General features: G+C 28.8%; 1 protein-coding gene across 1 annotated transcript; it reads left to right on the top strand.

Moving 5' to 3' along the window:
* The first annotated feature begins 16,944 nt into the window (after positions 1–16,944).
* Positions 16,945–19,832, top strand: LOC125834734 (probable glycosyltransferase At5g25310). The gene is made up of 4 exons (XM_049513881.1): positions 16,945–17,532; positions 17,625–17,755; positions 18,044–18,392; positions 19,103–19,832. Exons 1-4 carry the CDS (start codon positions 17,107–17,109, stop codon positions 19,790–19,792), a joined length of 1,596 nt encoding a protein of 531 aa, XP_049369838.1. The 5' UTR covers positions 16,945–17,106; the 3' UTR covers positions 19,793–19,832.
* Positions 19,833–19,982: the final 150 nt, after the last annotated feature.

Genomic DNA, 19,982 nt, shown 5'->3' with positions numbered 1-19,982 from the left:
ATAAAAATTAAAAATTGAACGACAATTAAATTTAGGGAATTGTATGAAATAATAAACTATTAATTCAAATTAAATGTTATAGTCATAATTTCTTTTATTTGTAATTTGCAGTAAACATTCCATGTTTTTTGTCATCTCATTTGTAGATCGAAATATACAAATGCAGGACCCATTTGTATACCAAAAATATACAAATGCAGGACCCATTTGTACATCGAAATGTACAAATAGATCGAAATATACAAATGCAGAACCCATTTGTATATCGAAATATACAAATGCAGGACCCATTTATATTTCGAAATATACAAATGCATGACTCATTTGTATTCCGAAATATAAAAATGCAGGACCCATTTGTATCTCGAAATATACAAAGAGACCAAAATATACAAATGCAGGACCCATTTGTATACCGAAATATACAAATAGACCCAAATACATATAGGGGAAAATTATATGAAATAGCAAACTATTAATTCAAATTAAATGATATAGCCATAGTTTATTTTATTTGTAATTCGCAGCAAACATCCCATTTTTTGCCATCTGATTTGGTATACAATTAGTCATTTTCGGTATACAATTACCCATTTGGTATACAAATATATAAAATGTGTTTGTGTTTGTATGAAACGAGAGAAAAGTGTATATACAAATACAAATACATATATTTTTTTCATATACACTTATAATTATACAAATGCAAATTTTATTATACAAATTACAATGTATAAATGAATTTATACAAAACTGAATAATTTGTATAAAATTGGATGTATCTAGCGAATTATACAAATCAAAAGCTCCATAGCAAACATAAATTTTGCTATGGAATGCAATTATGTAAACTATAGCTATAATATACAAATCTGATTTTTATATTTGATATATGTGAAAGATACTCTTTAAAAATCATATTCAACCAATTGGAAATATTCACTACCTCATGCTTATTGGACTCTTGAGACAATACATCACAAAAATAAACTCATATTGATTGTAAACAAGTTTTACAAATAATATTTTATATTAATTGTATTTTTTGCGCTTTTTAATATATCTTATCTTCATTTCATGTCATAGGCTCCAACTCTACCCCACTCTTAATCACCTCTCATAAGATTTACTTAATTTATATATAAATACTTTTAAAATAACATTATTTGCTCAAGTATAAGATGCTCCTAATAAATAAGTAATACTCTTATTTATTTTTTTAGAAAATCTATTCCAATGGTCTATATTTTTAAGATTTAACAGAGTTGAGAAAAGTGTATATAACAAGGTTACATGTTTAAAACATGAAATGATTATAATATAAGTATTATTTAATTTTTGAAAAGATTAAGGTATAATATCTTGTCCTTTTGAGTGATGGGGTCCCTTTTTTTTTATTCTCCAATTATTTCGTAATAATGAAAGTCAAATTACGGCTAATTCTAGCAAAAATATAAAAATAATCAAATATTCTGAGACAGTGACGGATTCATAATTTTTGCTCAAGGGATTCAAAGTGTAAAGAAGAAGTTCAGGTGGTAATGCAAGTGTGCGGTGAGCGTAGTAGCCCCTCGGCATGCTCTTTGTACAAGAAATATAGATATTTCATTGGTTCATAAAAGTAAAGACTAAACTAATCAATTATATCGAGGACAAAGATACATTGATAAGAATTTTAGTAGTTCGACAGTATTACATAAGTTAATTCCTAAAACACGTGAAAATTAAATGATGAAAAAGGCAGCGAGGCGGGAAAGAAAGATATTTACCTTATTATGCTAAATTTAATTTACTTTATCATACCCTATTAAACATTTCTTTCTACTTTTATCATGCTCCATCGAGCATTCTTAAAATTTCTTGTGCTTTTTATACTTTTATTTTGTAATGTTTTACTTTATTTTTCAGTTTTAATAAAATTAAATTTGTATCCATTCAATCACATATTATTATGAAAATCATCATAATTCTCTAAAAGTGTGTAAGAATAGATTTACCTAATATTATAATGAATATTAAGAAATAAATAAATAGCATCATCAATTATTTTAGTTCATAAAGTTCAATTTACTAGGTTAGTCATAATTTGTAAAAAAAAGACAAATAACGAATAAATCAAATAAGTTTAGTTTTCATCTCTCTAAAATAGAATTAAAAATATAAAAAAAAATCATGAATTCTATTAAATTAGTATTTTAAAAGGATGTTGACGATACTTAAGTTTCTTCATTCAATTACATCTAATTACCTTTTTTTTTTTAAATAATAATATTTCTATCTCAATTTCAAGTTAAATATAATTCATCATTTTTTAAGAGAGTTATTCGAGTTAGTATATGAAAAAAGTGTTACGTTGAAACAAAATGAATAATAGATATAAAAAGAATAAAAAATAAAACTAAAAAGAATGTGTCTAATAAATTTAAACAAAAACAAATTAAAAAGAAAAAATGGGATAAAAGGAAAAAATAATGAAAAAGAAGAAAGAAGGTCTAAGTCCAAAAGTTGCATTTTCCAAAGCATTAAAAGAGGAAAAAAAAATGTTGCCCATGGGAATTAAATCCACGACATAGGGGCATTTCTTGAACAACTTATCCACTAAGCCAAGTCTATCCTCTGTTTTCAGGGGTTCATTTTAATATATATACGCATAAAATCAGAATTTAACGTTATATATACAATGTAATTTTTTGACGAGGGGGTTCGGGTGAATCCCCTTAACTCCACCTAGGTCCGCCCCTGCTCTAAGGGGTTGTTTGGTATAAATAATAATAAAGCGGGGATTAGTAAAGTATGGATTAGTAATGCATGGATTAGTAGTGCAGAGATTAGTAATGCAAGACTTATTTTTATCAAGTGTTTGGTTCATTATTTCCCACCCCATCTTGTGTTTGGATTAAAATTCTATAAAAAGTTTCTTTCCAATTATACCCTTGAATTTATTATGTAATTGGGTCAAATAGATAATTGGCGGACAATATATTTTTATATGGCCTTCTAACAAGCTAGGAGAAGAACAATTTTATTGTCATGTTTTCTATTTTTCTCACTTGAATTATTTGAAGGTAAATAGTTGTCATCTTAGTAAATTGATTACTCACAAAATGTCAATTTTTAATTTACAAAAGATAGACCATCTAATTTTAAAATCGAAAAAAGGGTAAATAATAATTAAATCGAATAAACCATCTACAATTGTACATAACTATTGCAAGTTGTAATTTTAATATGTATGCAATTTTATAAATTGTTCAAAATACAAATAATTATATATATATATATATTTAACTCTTTGATCAAAAACGTCATGTGGTGATATATTTACCTCTTTGATTAGTAAATGTTAAGCAATTCACATTTCAAATATTGTATTGATTTGTATTGAATTTATTTAGCAACAAACAACTCTCTCTAAATAATTTCTAAGCTATTTATTTAAATGAATTTACTAGTATAAATATAAAACATAAAATCAAGAAAATAAACAAAACAATTAAAATGATTTGAGGGATATTTTTATCTTTACATAGACATATCTCATGGTATTATATCATATGTATTACTAATACCTCCAAATGAAAGGTACTAGTAGTACACCCTATAATGTCATGTAGGATGTATAACTAATCCATGAATTAGTTATACATAGGCTCAAATTCATGTCAAACATAGTACTAAATAATATCGCATATATTACATAGACTATTTCTTTTAATGCGGCCTACCAAACGATCCTAAGTATTACCATAGACAAAAAAATAATTTGTCTCTTCAATTATATCATTGTATTAAATTACTATTTCTTTTTAATAGTGTTCCATTCTTGAGAAATATTTGTTCCCTTTGTTTCCATTTGTTTGTCATATTTTCTTTTAGTCCGTTTTTTTTATAAAAAAAAAACCTCTTTCTCTTTTTAGTGACTTTTTTTTTATATGACACATTTAAGATCACAAGATTAAATGATTTTTAGTAAAAAAAAAAAGTTATATTTCTTTGGATCAAGACTATAAAATTCAAAAGTCTTTTTAAAAAAACTTCATATCAAGTCAAAATATGACAAACAAATGGGAGGGAGGGAGGGTAATAAATATGGAGGAATCCTTAGATTTTTTAGGCATAAAATTCTCTCCAATATTTGCGCGATGACAAGGAATAACATTCGAAAGTATTGCTGACTTAATATTTAGTTTTGACATAGCAAATCTTGCACCGTCTTTTCTCACTTAGGCGCACAACATGCTATTAATAGTGAAACGACAGCAGATATGTGAGGGTTCAAAAAGATAGGGCTTGTTCGTGCTTTTCGAGATGCTACCTATAATTCAACATGAAAGAGGAAACTACAGAATCCAATAATTAAAGCAAAAAACATAAGTTCTTCATGAATTAAGGAGACATAAAGTAAGCAGTGTCACTTACAATCAATTAGGTGACATGTTCCACAAAGAATATATGCTAAATGACGAACGAAAATTGATTGATGCTACAACAATTATTGTATAGAAAGATTTACCTTCCTTGTATACTATTGTCATTCAAGTAATGAATAGATTGTTAATATAATTATTTTTTTCACCCGATTAAATTGTTAATATGTGTAACTGAGTTATTACACATTATAAGCTACTATATGTCTAGCTTATACCCAAAAACTCATCCAAATCTATAATCAAGTTCCTTATCTTGCTAGCATGTCAACTCTCATATTTTTCCAAATTTCAAGCCTAGGGTCAAGTCTTAATTCCTCCAATATCATAATTTAATGGTATTAATGTATAATATACTTAATATTTAATTAGCTATCTCAATATGTCAAAACTTGAATTGTAACTTGATAACTGTAAGAAAAGTTCCAAAATTGAAACCAATAGATAGTAACCTTACGGAAACCTTAACCCATATTTACATACAATCACCCCCTTATCACGGTAAAATTAGAAGCCTTCATTGGCCACCAAAATAAAAAATAAATAAATTAAAACCTAACCATTGATATAAGTAACGCTGCATAGCAGCAAATAAATTTGCCAAATTGTTATTAATCCCATTAACCTTTATACCCACAAAATATGATATTATAATGATATGCATTTTCATGTAACATTCTTACCCACTTAATGATGGTTGTCAGAACTGTCTCCTCAAATTGTCGAAAGAACGTACAACCAAATTTCAAATTCCAATTTCAACTTTGCCTAATTTAATTTAATTACATTTTAATAATTTGCACTCTGTACCCTAACACTTTATGGTTATAATTATTAATATAAAAGTTTGAGATTTCCTTTATAACAAGAGAAAATTAAAACTCAAATATGAAAAAATTTGGTAAAATTCTAACAAGTTTAACTTTTATAACCATATTTTGATTCGTCGTTTCTCTCGTGCGAAGTCCCAACATTCTGGAAATGCGGTGTAAGAATTTCAAAATTTGAGCATACGATGATATTAACCATTTTAACCTTTTTTGAATAGATTTATGATATGTGTAACTAAGTTACTACACATTATAAGCTAATTTGTATATTTTATTCATATGATTTATTTAATTTGGACATTGCTTTATTTCCAACCTAAAAGTACTATGCCTTTAAGCGACGTAACGTGTGCTGAATCGAATTCAAAACTAATCAAATTATGCTACATAATCATCAAGTGATGCAATAATTGAGTTAACACATGAATAAGGATTTTGTTCATAGAATATTTATATCGTACAATCGACCATGTGCAATGATTGGAGTCAAGCTAAGTCTCTTTAATCAGTATATATTTTTTCACACTTTTATTAACGCGTTTTAGTCCACAAGAAAATTTTTATTTTTACTTTTATTCAAAGCTATCTTAACCAGAAGTTATTTTTCAAGAATAGTAAATAAAGAATTAGAATGGAAATTTCTTTGCTGCTACTAATGAAAGTTTTATGTTAATTTCATTTAGCTATGGACAAACGACATAATATAAGAAAATCTAATTAGCGTGATGTTTTTATTTCAAATGCTCATTATGTTGGGTTCGAAATAATCACCGCATTATACAGAAGTTTATAATTACAAAATTAAGATAGCGGCAGTAAATTAGATGAAAAAGAAAACTATACTAAAACAATTATAATATATTAATATTATTTTATCAAACAACTTACATATCAAAAACTAATACAAAATTTAGGTTGTTGAGAGAGAAATCTTTCATTAAACGATTATATTGCGAATGTTATCGTATTAAGGTATGATTAGCAATCTTGTCAATTTATAGAGTTTCAAAATTCTTCTCCTTTCAAAAGAAGTAATACTATCAATTATGCTTCGATTTTCCTTTGAAAGAGAATAAAACTCAGATATGATTTAAGAAATCAAGACGAAACTCTAACAATTTTTTATTTTTTTAAAAAAGGAATGATAACTGGTGTTTGGGGAAAAGTAAAAGTGGTTTGGGTTTAGTTATGGCATTTGCAAATGTATTCCATTTTTCTATTAACAATCATGCAAAAGCACATGCTGTTCTTTTTGAACATTTAACCGTGTCTACTAATTAATCACAACGTAACCCAAGTGGCTGATGGCAACTTTGAACCCAAAATACTACAACAACATCCAAATTAAAACAAGAGATTATATTGCACCCATTTATTGAAAACATTATATCATATATGTATATATTCTACCAGTTAATATGAAAATAAAGTTATATATACATGATACACATATCAAAACCCTAGAAAAACCTTACAATTATAACTCCAAAATACAACATCAATAGAAAAATGAAACCCTAAAATCATCCCAAAAACCAAAGGGGGATGCAACATTAGAAAGCAAATATGTTTCTTCTTGCCCTATTCACCCTCCTTCTGAGATAACACAAAGCAGGATCTACTCTTGTTATCCAAAACTCCGTCTCTCCAAAATGCTCGTCCAACTTCATCAAAATCCAATACAATGCTTTGTTTAAAGGAAGAAGCAGACAAAAGATAAACACGAGTGGTCTAACGTAGTCTGGTAACAAGAGGGACATGGTGCATGCCATAGAGAGGGACCCGAGCAAATTCACAACAAATGGAACAGAACGGAGGTATTTTTCATAATGCCCCGGGTATTTCAACTTGAACCAACGTACAAAACAGTACATAATCAAAGAAATTACCCCAATTCCAGCTATTATGGGATGTTGTTGAAACATATTGGTCCCGTATTTGAGTTGCAACAAGTTAGAGATCAATGACAATGATCTACCAAAGAATGTAACAATATCCATAGATGGAAATTCACTAATAGAGAAGAGCAAATGAGAAAGTTACTAGAGATGGAAGTGAAATTAAAGAGAAACCATGAATGGCTGAAAATTAGGGTCTGCCTAATTTATAAAGGTGGAAATGACGTTTTTAGTCCCTGTGTAGGGCAATTCTGGTACTATTTATTCTAAAAAATTTACACACTCAATATTTATCATAAAAAATTTAAAATAAGTTATATATTGACGTGTGATTATGAATTATCTTATTCTTTTTTCCTTAAAACCTAATGTAATAGACTTATAGGATTTCCATGATTAAAGTATTTTTTTTTATTAGCCGTGATTTCTTACTCTAAGAAGTTACAAAAGTGCAGTCACAATTTTTCAAAAAATCAAATAAAATCACGTGTCTTTTAAATATTTTAACCTGTTAATTATTATGTTTGTAGTTTTTCTTATGTGATTTTCAATTATACAAGAAAAAAAGAGATAAATAAATTAGAACGGAAAAATTACATAAATTATATAAAATATTTTTAATCAGAAACAAACACGTCAATTAAGAGATGTTTGGTTTTAGAGTCGTCTGAATCGTGATTTGTAATTAATTAGTCATGTTATCTATTTAGACTTGTTTCTTTTTTTAAAAAAAAAGAAATTATGCCAAGTTAAAATCAAGCGAACATAAAATATATTGTATATTCTATTTATTAGATATAAAGCTTTTCTATATTCTATATTATTTATTAGGAATGAGGGATATGGTGCATGTGCCTCTAAAATAACAAAAATCCCTTTCTATTCAACTTTAAATAATTAATCACCCATTTTGACCAAGTCATGTGTGCAGTAGATTAATTCCATATATATATAAATAAAAATTACTTTAGTACTGTGCAGATTAATTCTATATATATAAAAATTACTTTATTATTTTTGATGTTTCAATTTATGTGACACGTTTGATTTTTTTGAGAGTCAAATAATTTAAATTTTATCAGAAATTTTTGTCTGAATTCTTTAATTTTTTAAAAATAAAATTTATATATATACATATATATAAACTATGTAAAAGGTATATTGCACATCACAATAATTAATAATAGGCTGGACAGTTTATTTTCCTTTTTTATCCAGCATTTTCAATCCAATCCAAAATAGAAAACGCTGGCAAACACCATTGGGCCTGATATTCAACGTTGGAATTTAAAATATATATAAAAAGTTAAAGTGACCGGAGGGAATCTCAGTATTCGAATTATATCAGCCCTACCAACGTTGACGATCGGGCCCAGTGAAGTAGTGAAGTACCATATAACAGAATCATGTCCAGAGATCTGTGGAAATGATAATTTAGTGGGTATCCAGATCAGGGCGGACCTACAATGGTTCAAGTGGGTTCATATAAATCCATTTCATTGAAAAATAACATTGTATATATATGTATATTTAATTAGTTTTTAAAATTTTATATGTATATATTAAATTTTGAACCCACTAACACAAGTTTGAAGCTTAGCCGAGTGATTGAGGGGGTTCAATTTTTAAAATTATAATATATTGAATTAAAGTAATCTAATTTAACTTTAAAAATTAGTTAAATTGATTTTTGAAAAGCGTAACATGATAAATAAAAGTGGACGGAGGAAGTACCATGTTGGTCTTTTGTAATGACTTTTGATTTCTCACTGTTCGAGGTACTAAATTATCTCAAAAGCATGCAAATTGACTTGGCTCCCTTTGTCATTCATAATGTTGTCAAGAATGATAGTGGTAATTCATTTTAATTTTCATAAAAAAGACGGTGATTATTTTCAATTATTAAAGACTAGAATAGGCATATTTGAGGGTATCTAAGATTTGCTTGGAAATAGATTGATGTATCATGTATCCTCTTATTTTCTATTCATATAGGAGGGAGAGTTTTCAAATTTTCAACATAGCTGTTTTTTGTCATATGTAAAAAAGCTTAAGGGCAATTTGGTCATTTCCAAGCTATATAGAAGGGACATAATAAAATTGCAAGATAAACTTGCTTGGAAAATTTGTACGTCTTGTTTTGTTTTCTGGACCTTAGCAAAAGCTCTTTAAAAAATTCATCCATTTTTACTTATTTACAAACCATGCCTGCCATTAAAGAATATGATGGGTTCTACTTTTTTGTTTTTTCATTAATGTCATAAGACAAAGAAAAGGAAATATGAAGTAGGACCTATATTATATGCATTAATTAATAGAAGGAAAGTGAAGAAAAAGAATAGCCCACATGCATGGAAAGTACGTAAAGTTTTTTGCGGCTGAAAAGTAAATTTATTTGTCTGTTATTTAAGAATATTTTTTTATTTTTATCTATTCATTTTCACATATTAAAAAATATGATTTTTTTAATTCATATTTTGCTTTCAGCATTAATTACTTATTATTTTTCAAACTATTTTGTAAGATCTAATACTATTAAAGATCAAGAGATCAATCAATAAAAATAGTGTGGTAAATAGTTATATCAATTATTATTTTCTAAATTGATGTGTCAAATTAAAATATGACAAATAAAAGTGAATGAATAAATAAATAAATAAAGTAATACATGTTATTAGCTCTTATATTAAAAATATTTTCTTTTATTTCACTTGCTTATTGTGATAAATTAAGAAAAATAATTATTTTCAAGTAATTATTTGAAATACTAATAGTTAATTCAAAATTTTGAAATATAATTAATAGTTTCAACATGTCAGCTTTTGATCATTAAATGAAAAGATTGTGGGTATTATAGTTTTTAAAATATTTTTTAATATCAGCTTACTTGAAAAAAATTGTTATTTCTATTTTTTCATGTGGACTGTATCAACAATTTATTTATTTTTTTAAATCACTCTTTTCAATTAAATTACACATTATGCCTTACCCAGTATTGAAATGCATTAAATTTGTAGGGCTATTGAACTTTCTAATTCGACAAATGTACAAGATGCTCAACTCTTTCTTCTTCTTTTTTTTGTTCTAATGATAATAGTTATTATCATGTCTTCCATATAATTTCTCATTTGAATCACATGAAAAGTAAATAATTTTATCATTATACCCTTTCATTTGAAAACTCAGATTATTATCACTGTTAAATTTAGTATTCCTTAAATTTAATATAATTAGGTCATTAAAACAATGATAATTTATATTAATTAAATAAATATTATATATTTTTAATTTTGTTCTTATACCAAATTTTATTTTTATTTTACCAAATTAAGAGAAATTTATTATTTTTTCTTAATATTGACTTTATGATTAAGTAACTATATTAAATACTAATAGTCAAATTTAGCTTTCAATGCATAATTAATAAAATTAATATATGATAAATAAATTTCTAATAAATATTTTCTTATGAGTTATGTCAAGTCAATATGGACCAAGTAAAACGAAATTTAAAGAAGTATTTATTAAGTCAGGTTCATAACTATATGTTTCAATGTACAAGATTTTGATAAAATAAAATATTTAAAGCTAAATGATATTTTTTTGAAATTTAAATTTAAATTATTAAAACATATATAATGATTTTATATATAAAAAAAAACATCATATTAAATTAAATGAAAAGGATAATAAATTCAACTTTTACCATGATAAGGTTGAAAAATATCTTACTCTTGCTATATTCCTTAAATAATTAAGAGTTTAGACTTTAGTTAGGATATTAACAGTTCTTCATTCTTATTTGAAAAATAAATAAATATACATATTTATCTTGATATTTGTTGTTTTAACAAAGATATATATTAACAATTTCAATTTTTTATAACATTGGGCCCGTGTCACGGGGCAATTTTCTCTAGTTTTTTTTTTTAATAATATAAGAGGGAGTTTGCGCCAAGCAAGCTCCTCCCCGTCAACATGCCTGCTTGGCATAGGGGCATTCTCGGTATTTCATAATTACTTTGCTACAAATCTATTGTACTTTGTGCTATTGACCATGTACCTTTTTCAAGTCAGACAAAATAGCCAGACTCCTATTTCATTCTCTATGCACTTCAACTTTATCTTCAAACTATGGGCTTTGCTTCAGTTTTAATAAAAAGGCAGCTCGCATGCTGTCTCTTAACTTTATCTTCAATCATTATGGGCCCTACTTCAATTTTAAGTAATTTTATCTTTATATTAGCACTAATTAATTATATGAATAAAATAAATTTTATCCAAAAAAGTAAGAAAAAGTCAGTGTACTATACAAATTTCCACAATGTTATTGAAAATTTAGTAAACATAATGAAATATTTTTGTGGGCCATCAAAATTTAATTATTGTAATTTTTAAGAATGAGTTATATATGATATACTTAAAATAATTAAAATTAGACAAATAAAATAAAATTGAGAAAATTGTAATTTTATTGACCTAATATTGTAGAATTATCAATACAGTTTTAAAAAAATACCACCAAATATTTTTCTTTTTTAACTCTTTCCTAGGAATCTTTTCATAACTTGAACCTGCAGTTTTATCGTTGAAGGTAGTTATCCAATTCCATAATTTGTGTTTATAACTTTATAAGGTGTTAATACAAGTATTCAAGCGTATAGTTAGTCTTTTAATGGTAATTAGCGAAATTTAAACAAATTATAACTTTTTGTTTAATATTATAAAAATAGAATAAACAGATTATTACAAATTGTGATCTCATATGATTTTGTCACCTGTGGTTAAAAATAAAAACAATTATTCTAATTTTCAAGACAATAATTAAATACCAATAAATATAGTTTAGAATTTTGTGTTAGATATATACATATATTTTTGGAATTTTTTTCGTGTATCGAATATAACATAAATAAAAGTTTATTTTAAAACAAGTCTTGTGGCGGCAAGTAAAATCTATATTCGATATGTATATATTTAACACAAAATGAGAAAAAATATTGAAAGTGGAAGGTTAGGTAGAGTGGACGTCGATTTTTTTTTAAAGAAATAAAATAATATCTAAATTAGTATTTGAAGAGGGGGGGGGGATAAAGTAAAAAAAATAAAGAGGGCGGGGGGGGGGGGGGTTGAGAGGAAGTAATGGAGTGAGATAAGAAAAATATTTTGCATTTTATAAAAAAATATTATTTTTTTGGGATAATAATTTTTAATCTTAATTTTAAGTAATACTTAATTTTTTAAATTTTTGTCAAGGTGGAATATTTTGTTCATGTAGAGTGTAATGTGACAATTTTTTTAAGTAAAAGAGAGAGTGTGTTACACACACTATGATGAGAGTGTTATAAAAAAGAGATGCGTTTTCAAACTAATAAATGATAGTTTAAATATGAAACTCACACTCTCAATAATTTATGTATGAAACTTAAAAAAAATAAGATATAATTTAAGTGTTTTTTTGACACTTATCTCAGATATTTTCTATCCTTACAAGTTAGATATATTTTCAGGCTATCCCTTCTATTATAAAAAAAATATGGGAATTAAGAAAAAGGAGAAATAAATTGATCTATCAAGTTATACTCACAAGTCACAATAAATATTTTTATGAAGATACAAATATGGTAAGTATATACAAATTTTATTATATACTTTTCAGAATTTCGTTATATAATTCACTTGCCAATATATAAATAGAGCAATTTATTATGAAAATTTTCATAAATCATATATAAATTTTTGATTCATACAATTAAGAAATTGAATAATAAAATTTCGTAATACTATAGCTACAGATTAAATATAATCAAAATTATAGCTACATTACATAATATACTTTAAATATTTGTCATTTTGCCTAATTTTCCTATTGAAGTATGGTCAATATATGTAAAATTCAACTGAAATGTGCACCATTTATTGTATATTGTATATACTATATATGTCTGTATATGTCCGATTGCTTCAGTTGGGGTCCACAACAATAGCATAAACCAGCAAATGAAAAAATTATAAGGTAATTTATATAAATTACTCTATTTTAGGAGCTAATAATTTAGAATAATGCTACTTTGTAATATTATATTTTTTAAGGAAAAATTACGTGGTTAAGCAAATTTATACTACTTAATTACTCATCATAGCTATGGTTTGATAAAATTATCACTCGCGACTAACATTATACATTAATTACGTGGGCTGACTTCCAGTTTGTATATTAGCCACATTTGTATATGTATAATTCGCCATAATTGTATAATTCGCAGCTAACAATTCTTTGTATTTGTATACGATTGTTTATATTTGTATTATTGTATATGACGATGATTTCCTTTGGTTTTTCAGTTGTCATCTTATACATTCAATCTTTTTGTGTATAACTTTTTAAAGTTTGTATAAACGTGTAGTTTTTGGATTTTATATAATATAATTTATACAATGTAATTTGTATAATATATTTTATATAATTGTTAAAAATTCATATATTTATGTTTGTATCAATTTGTTATTTCGAGTTTTATTATATTTGTATAATTTCAGACTTTATATTACTCAATTATACAAAAACACGTGAATTATACAAACGTACCTGCGAATTATACAAACGAGATGCGAATTATACAAATTATTGTCTTCTCTCACTCGCCTCTCCCCCCTTATCCCAGTCTCGCTCGCCTCTCTCCTCCTCCTCCCAATCTCGCTTGCCTCTCTCCCCCCTCTCCCAATCTCACTTGCCATATATACAAATGTATATGTATAATATACAATTATCTAACTGATATACATATACAATTCACCTCTCTCCCACTTTTTTCCCTCTCTCGCTCGCCTCTCTCCTCCCTATAACATGTAGCTACAAATTGTAATTATTAAACTATATCTATAGAGAGCAATTAAACTATTTTTGAGTGGCTATATGTGAAAGTTCATATTTTGGCCCTTGGATATGTGTATCTGCCTATTTCAAATACATGTAAGACATATATATATATATATCAATTGGTGTATCTAATTAAATATATGATTGAAGATCAAATGATTAATACTCCCCCGTTTACTATTAATTGTCATGGTTTCTATTTTTAGAGTTAAACTACAAGAACTTTGACTAACATTTTAAAATGTATTTTTTCATCATATTGATATGCAAAAAATTGCAATTTATAGTTTTATATAGTTTTTGAATATCTAAATTTTTTGTTTAAAATATCGAATTAATGTAATCTAATTTAACTTTAAAAATTAGTCAAATTGACTTTTGAAAAGCGCAACATGATAAATAAAAGTGGACGGAGAGAGTAAGAGCGTCTAATTAAGAGATACAACTAATAAACCATTAATTAAAGGGAAAATTGTATATAATAGCAAACTAGTAATTCAAATTAAATGCTATAAATATAGTTTGATTTAATTGTACCTCATAGCAAATTGTTGCTATTTCACCTCTCTCCTGGTGAATCTCGCTCGCCACTCTCGTTCTCTCCCTCGCCTCTCTCGTTTTTTTATACAAACGCAAGTGTATAAAGTGTGTTTGTATAAAACGAGAGAAAATTGTATATATACATATATTTTCATTCCCCTCTCTCCCCTCTCCCAGATCTCGCTCGCCACTCTTCTAGATCTCGCTCTCTCACTCGCCTCTCTCACTTTATACAAAAAACGCAAATTGTATAAAATGCGTTTGTGTTTATATAAAGCGAGAGAAAATTGTATATATACATATATTTTCGTTCCCCTCTCCCAGATCTCGCTCGCCACTCTCCCAGATCTCGCTCGCCACTCTCCCAGATCTCGCTCTCTCACTCGCTCTCTCACTTTATACAAAAACGTAAATGTATAAAATGCGTGAAAATTGTATATATACATATATTTTCGTTCCCCTCTCCCAGATCTCGCTCGCCACTCTCCCAAATCTCGCTCGCTCACTCGCCTCTCTTACTTTATACAATTGATCTTTTTGTATATGTATACCAAAGCAGATTATACAACTGCTTTCTTTTGTATATGTATAGCGAAATATACATATTTATGTTCGCTATGGAGCGCAATTATGCAAACTTTGCTATAACATATAAATATGAATTTTGTATTTGCTATGTGTGAAAGTTGCTCATATAAAAAAAGAATATTTTTTCTTTTTCCAACTTTGTATCAAATTAAATAACATTACATAAATTAAAACGAAACTACATTAAAAAGGAAAAAAAATACAAAAAAGTTTTTTATTTTTAATAATTAATAAAAAAAAAGTACAAGTTGACAACTGGTATTAACCACCAAACGGGCAATTATGATTTATGAGAAAAAAAAAAAAGGTCACCTTTCCTTTCCCTTTCACTTTGTTTTTTTCTTTCCAAATTCATTTTCTCCTCAATTTCCTTCCTTACACAACTCAGCCTTTATTTGTTTGCAGATTTAGCATTATATATTTTAAAAAAAGGTATGTAATAGTAGTCCTTTATCTCGTAATTTATGTGACACAGTTCGAATTGTTAAACATTTTAATTTTGATTGTAAATTCGGGTGTGGAATCTTTTATGATTGACCCTTTGTTTGATAATTTCAGATTCCAGTGATTTTATATTTTATTTTTGTATGAATGTTGATGAACTAATCTGCTATTATTACTTGCTTCAGGTCCTTGGATTCTGAAAATACTATAAAGATTTGATTTTTGATTTTGTGGAGAAACAGGGCCAAACCCCATTTCAATTCTTGGGATTCACCTTCTTTTTTTCACTTAAAGAGAGGATCTTTATAAGATTTCAGAAGTTTTTAGCATTAGTTTGGCACAATATTTGTACTTAAGAGAGGTAGCTTTAGTCTGCCCAGAATTGTCTTTTTATTTTATCTTTTACCTCTTATTTTATGTCTGCTTACACTTTATCCTTTTCGAACCCCACTTCTGTGATACACGGGGTATGTTAATGTTGTTGTTACCTCTTATTTGATTATATATATATCTAGTTGTTTTTTTTAAAAAAAAATTATGCTACTAGAATCTGCCGGTAGTTTCTTATCCTTCGATTACTATCTAATGTCACTTGTAGTTTGACTATCACACTATTTTGTTGTAGTTGTTCCTTTTCTATTTTCATGTTTTGCTTTGTCATGCTTTGTATAGTATCTGCTTTGATATGCTTTTCCTTGAGCGGAGGTCTATACGAAACAACCTCTTTATCTCCCAAGGTTGGGGTAAGGTTTACATACTATACCTTTCCAAGGCTCCACTTGTGGGATTACGTATGTTGTTGTTGTATGCCAGTGGAATATATATAGAAGGCATAATACATAAATGAATATTCAAACTTGGCCTACTGACAAGTAACCACTCCAACTTTGAGAATGCGTCCTTCCTTATTTTCTCCATTCTTTTGGTTTGTTTGTGTCATTTTGTTTCAAATGATTTGGTTTCTTACGACAATACAAATACGTGAAGTGGAAACTTCTTAATTATTGGATGATTAGTTCCTGTCTCTGTTAACAGAAACTGATTAGAATTGGCTCTCAACAATTATTCTTATGATTTATCTTGTCTGTCTGCCTTTGTGGCTTTCTTTTCTAAAAGTTACTTCTTTATTGGTAATCAGTGATAGAGGGAAGTTCAATCCGAATGATCGGTTGTTAAACAGAGAGAAATAACTGTGAACTGACAGATATCTACATTTACAATGTAATCATTTATGTCCTCTCACCTATGCACTTGGATGTTTAGCTTAAATTAGTTTTTGTTTCTGCCTTGTAAGTGATCGGTTCCTAGAGTATTGCCTTTGTCCGTGGTTGAGTGTATCATACTTTACCTCAGTAAAGTACCTGACATTTTGTTTAAACTTACATTCACAGATCTCCCTGTTTGAGCCTTGGAGCATATTGGAGGCATGAGATGGACTTTTTAGGCTGTCTAAGGGACTGAAATAGATATGCAAACGTATCTCTTCTTTTAGCAACAGGATGAAGATAAGGAAATTGTTGCGGAAAATAATTGCTGTTCTGTTGTTCAGAATTGACTGGAAGAAGCTGGTTTTCATTGGTGCTATTCTGACAGTATTTAGGATAATGTTTCAAATTTCTACACTTCCTTATCCTCTTACAGAATGGATTCTCTTCCCACCATCGGAGATTTCATCTTCCCATAATTTGAATCATGAAAAGAACTTAAGAGAACTTCCAGTGAGTCCAGATATCCGGTTTAACCTTAGTCAGCATGCCCCCCTAGTTGTTTCACTCAACTTTACAGACAGACTGAGTGAAACACAGGAAGTTCTGGAAAGACGAGAGCAAGTTTCGAGACAGCGGAAAAGTAGGAAGCATGTGAATGCAGTAGAGAAAGTTTTTTTCCCTTCTTCACCTGTTAGAAACATGTCCAACAATATGCTGGTAAGTTTTTCGTTGTGCTTATATTCCTTAAGAGTAATACTGAATTCGTTCGCCTTATGACTTTCTTTTTTTTCACTGTATTAATATTCCAGAGATACATAGCATCTTTGACTCCAGATGAGGCACTCGCATATGCCAAACGAGAGATTGAGAATGCCCCACTAGTTACGGATGATCAGGACTTGTATACTCCTCTATTCAGGAATGTATCCACCTTTAAGAGGTAGGTATTTGATTATATTTGCTTAGATAGCTTATTTTTCAGATGCTTTATGATGATATTCTCTGATAAAGAATCGTATTTATTATGCTTTGTAAAAAAAAAGAAGAAGAGTCTTATTTATTATGATTATCACTTGATTCAGTTAGATCTTATCCTAGATAAAAGATTAGTCTTTTCTTCACTAATCAACCATTGGCTATTGAAGCCTTTTCTATTATGGAATCTTTGTCATCTGTTTGTGTTTCAAAATTAGCTTTTTCTTTAAACACAATTAGGTTGACATTCCAGGAGCTATGAGTTGATGGAGCTTATACTCAAAGTTTACATTTACAAAGAAGGGAAAAGGCCGATTTTTCATCAACCTTATCTTAGAGGAATTTATTCATCCGAGGGTTGGTTCATGAAGCTGATGGAGGATAGTCGCCAGTTTGTGACAAGGGATCCACAAAAGGCTCACCTGTTCTATCTGCCATATAGCGCACGTCAGTTACAAAAGGCACGATATGTGGTGAACTCACATGATCTTAAGCCGTTATCAGTGTTCCTGTGGAACTATGTGAACATGCTAGCTTCAAAGTATCCTTTCTGGAACCGCACACGTGGGTCAGATCACTTTCTTGTTGCTTGCCATGATTGGGTATGCATCTGTATCGATATTGTCTGCTAAACTATGTATTTCTTTCATGAGCATTCTTCTTTGGACATAAACTTTTAAATTTTCTTTTATGCCTGGGGAATTGGACTTCCTTAAATACAAGAAAAGAGTAGACTTATCTAGTCGTAAGGGCACATCATGTGATGTGTGGATTAGACACATCAAGGAATCGAACCTTGTCACAATCAAAAACCTAGTATTTAAGTGGAGTAGGGTAGATGAACGTATCTATTATTATTCATAGAGTTTCGAACCGTGCAACAATGACCTTCGGACTGGATGGGGTGGTTATAGAAGAAGAATTTTCCTGCATAAGAAACTACTCTCTCTGCCCAATTTATGACACTCTTCCCTTTTTCGTCTTTCGTCTGTCCCAAAAAGTATGTCACCTTTCTATATTTATAAACAATATAACTATAAAATTCTCATTTTACCTTTCGTGAGATGATTTATAGTCACACAAATATCTAGGGTTTGTTTTAGACCACAAGTTTCATAAGTCGTTTTTTTCCTTAAAACTTCGTGCAGTCAAATAAAGCCACATAGAAAATGGAATGGAGGGAGTATATGGTACAAATCAGAAAACCTTTTTTTGCAATTATCATGTGTTGAACTCTTTTCTGGTTATGCATTTTCGATTGATGAGTATTTTGCGTTTTCTTACTACTCTATGTTTTAACAAATTCTTACAGGGACCTTATACTCTAAAGGATCATGAGGAGCTGAGTAGAAACACTATAAAAGCTCTCTGCAATGCAGATATATCTGAAGGAATATTTGTTTCTGGGAAGGACGTTTCCCTTCCCGAGACCACTATTAGGAATCCCAGGAGGCCTCTTAGAAACCTCGGTGGAAAAAGAGTGTCACAGCGCCCGATTCTTGCCTTTTTTGCTGGAAATATGCATGGTCCGGTACGTCCCAAACTTCTCAAATATTGGAGGGACAAAGACGAATCCATAAGAATTTATGGGCTTCTACCCCATAGAGTCTCAAAAGTTATGTCTTATCCTGAACACATGAAATCAAGCAAGTACTGCCTTTGCCCGATGGGTTATGAAGTGAACAGCCCGAGGATTGTCGAGGCAATATATTATGAGTGTGTTCCGGTTATCATTGCTGATAATTTCGCCCTTCCGCTTAGCGAAGTTTTTAACTGGACTGCTTTTTCTGTGGTTGTTTCTGAGAAAGATATTCCTAGGCTAAAGGAGATTTTATTAAGTATACCTCTGCGACGTTACCAGGCCATGCAAAATAATGTCAAGATGTTGCAGAAGCATTTTATTTGGAACTCAACACCGACTAGATATGATCTGTTCCATATGATTTTGCATTCGATTTGGTTTAGCAGACTAAACCAGATTCAAGTATCACAGATATCATAGTTTCTTGGGTTCTGGTTGTCAAGTATTGCAGATAATCATAATTCCTGTCTTCGTGACCTTAAAAGTTATTCAATTTGGATTTTGATATACAAAAACCTTTCAAGAACTACAGCCGGTTCAGTTCTCTTAACTTGTGCACTTGGATGCTTATGCCACTTGGCTAGAAAAACAAGACTAGCTGGCTGTAGAA

The sequence above is a fragment of the Solanum verrucosum genome, unplaced genomic scaffold, assembly GCF_900185275.1.
Source record: "Solanum verrucosum unplaced genomic scaffold, falcon-dt-bn FXZP01000149.1, whole genome shotgun sequence".
Classification (NCBI taxonomy): Eukaryota; Viridiplantae; Streptophyta; class Magnoliopsida; order Solanales; family Solanaceae; genus Solanum; species Solanum verrucosum.
Note: the sequence above shows the minus strand (reverse complement) of the source record. Positions and strands in the feature narration are given on the sequence as shown.

Excerpts from the sequence above, each read along its gene's own strand:
- LOC125834734 (XM_049513881.1), top strand. The coding sequence starts at position 17,107 with ATGAAGATAAGGAAATTGTTGCGGAAAATAATTGCTGTTCTGTTGTTC. Across the intron at positions 17,533-17,624 it reads ACATGTCCAACAATATGCTG|AGATACATAGCATCTTTGAC; the intron begins GTAAGTTTTTCG and ends TTAATATTCCAG. Across the intron at positions 18,393-19,102 it reads TTGTTGCTTGCCATGATTGG|GGACCTTATACTCTAAAGGA; the intron begins GTATGCATCTGT and ends AAATTCTTACAG.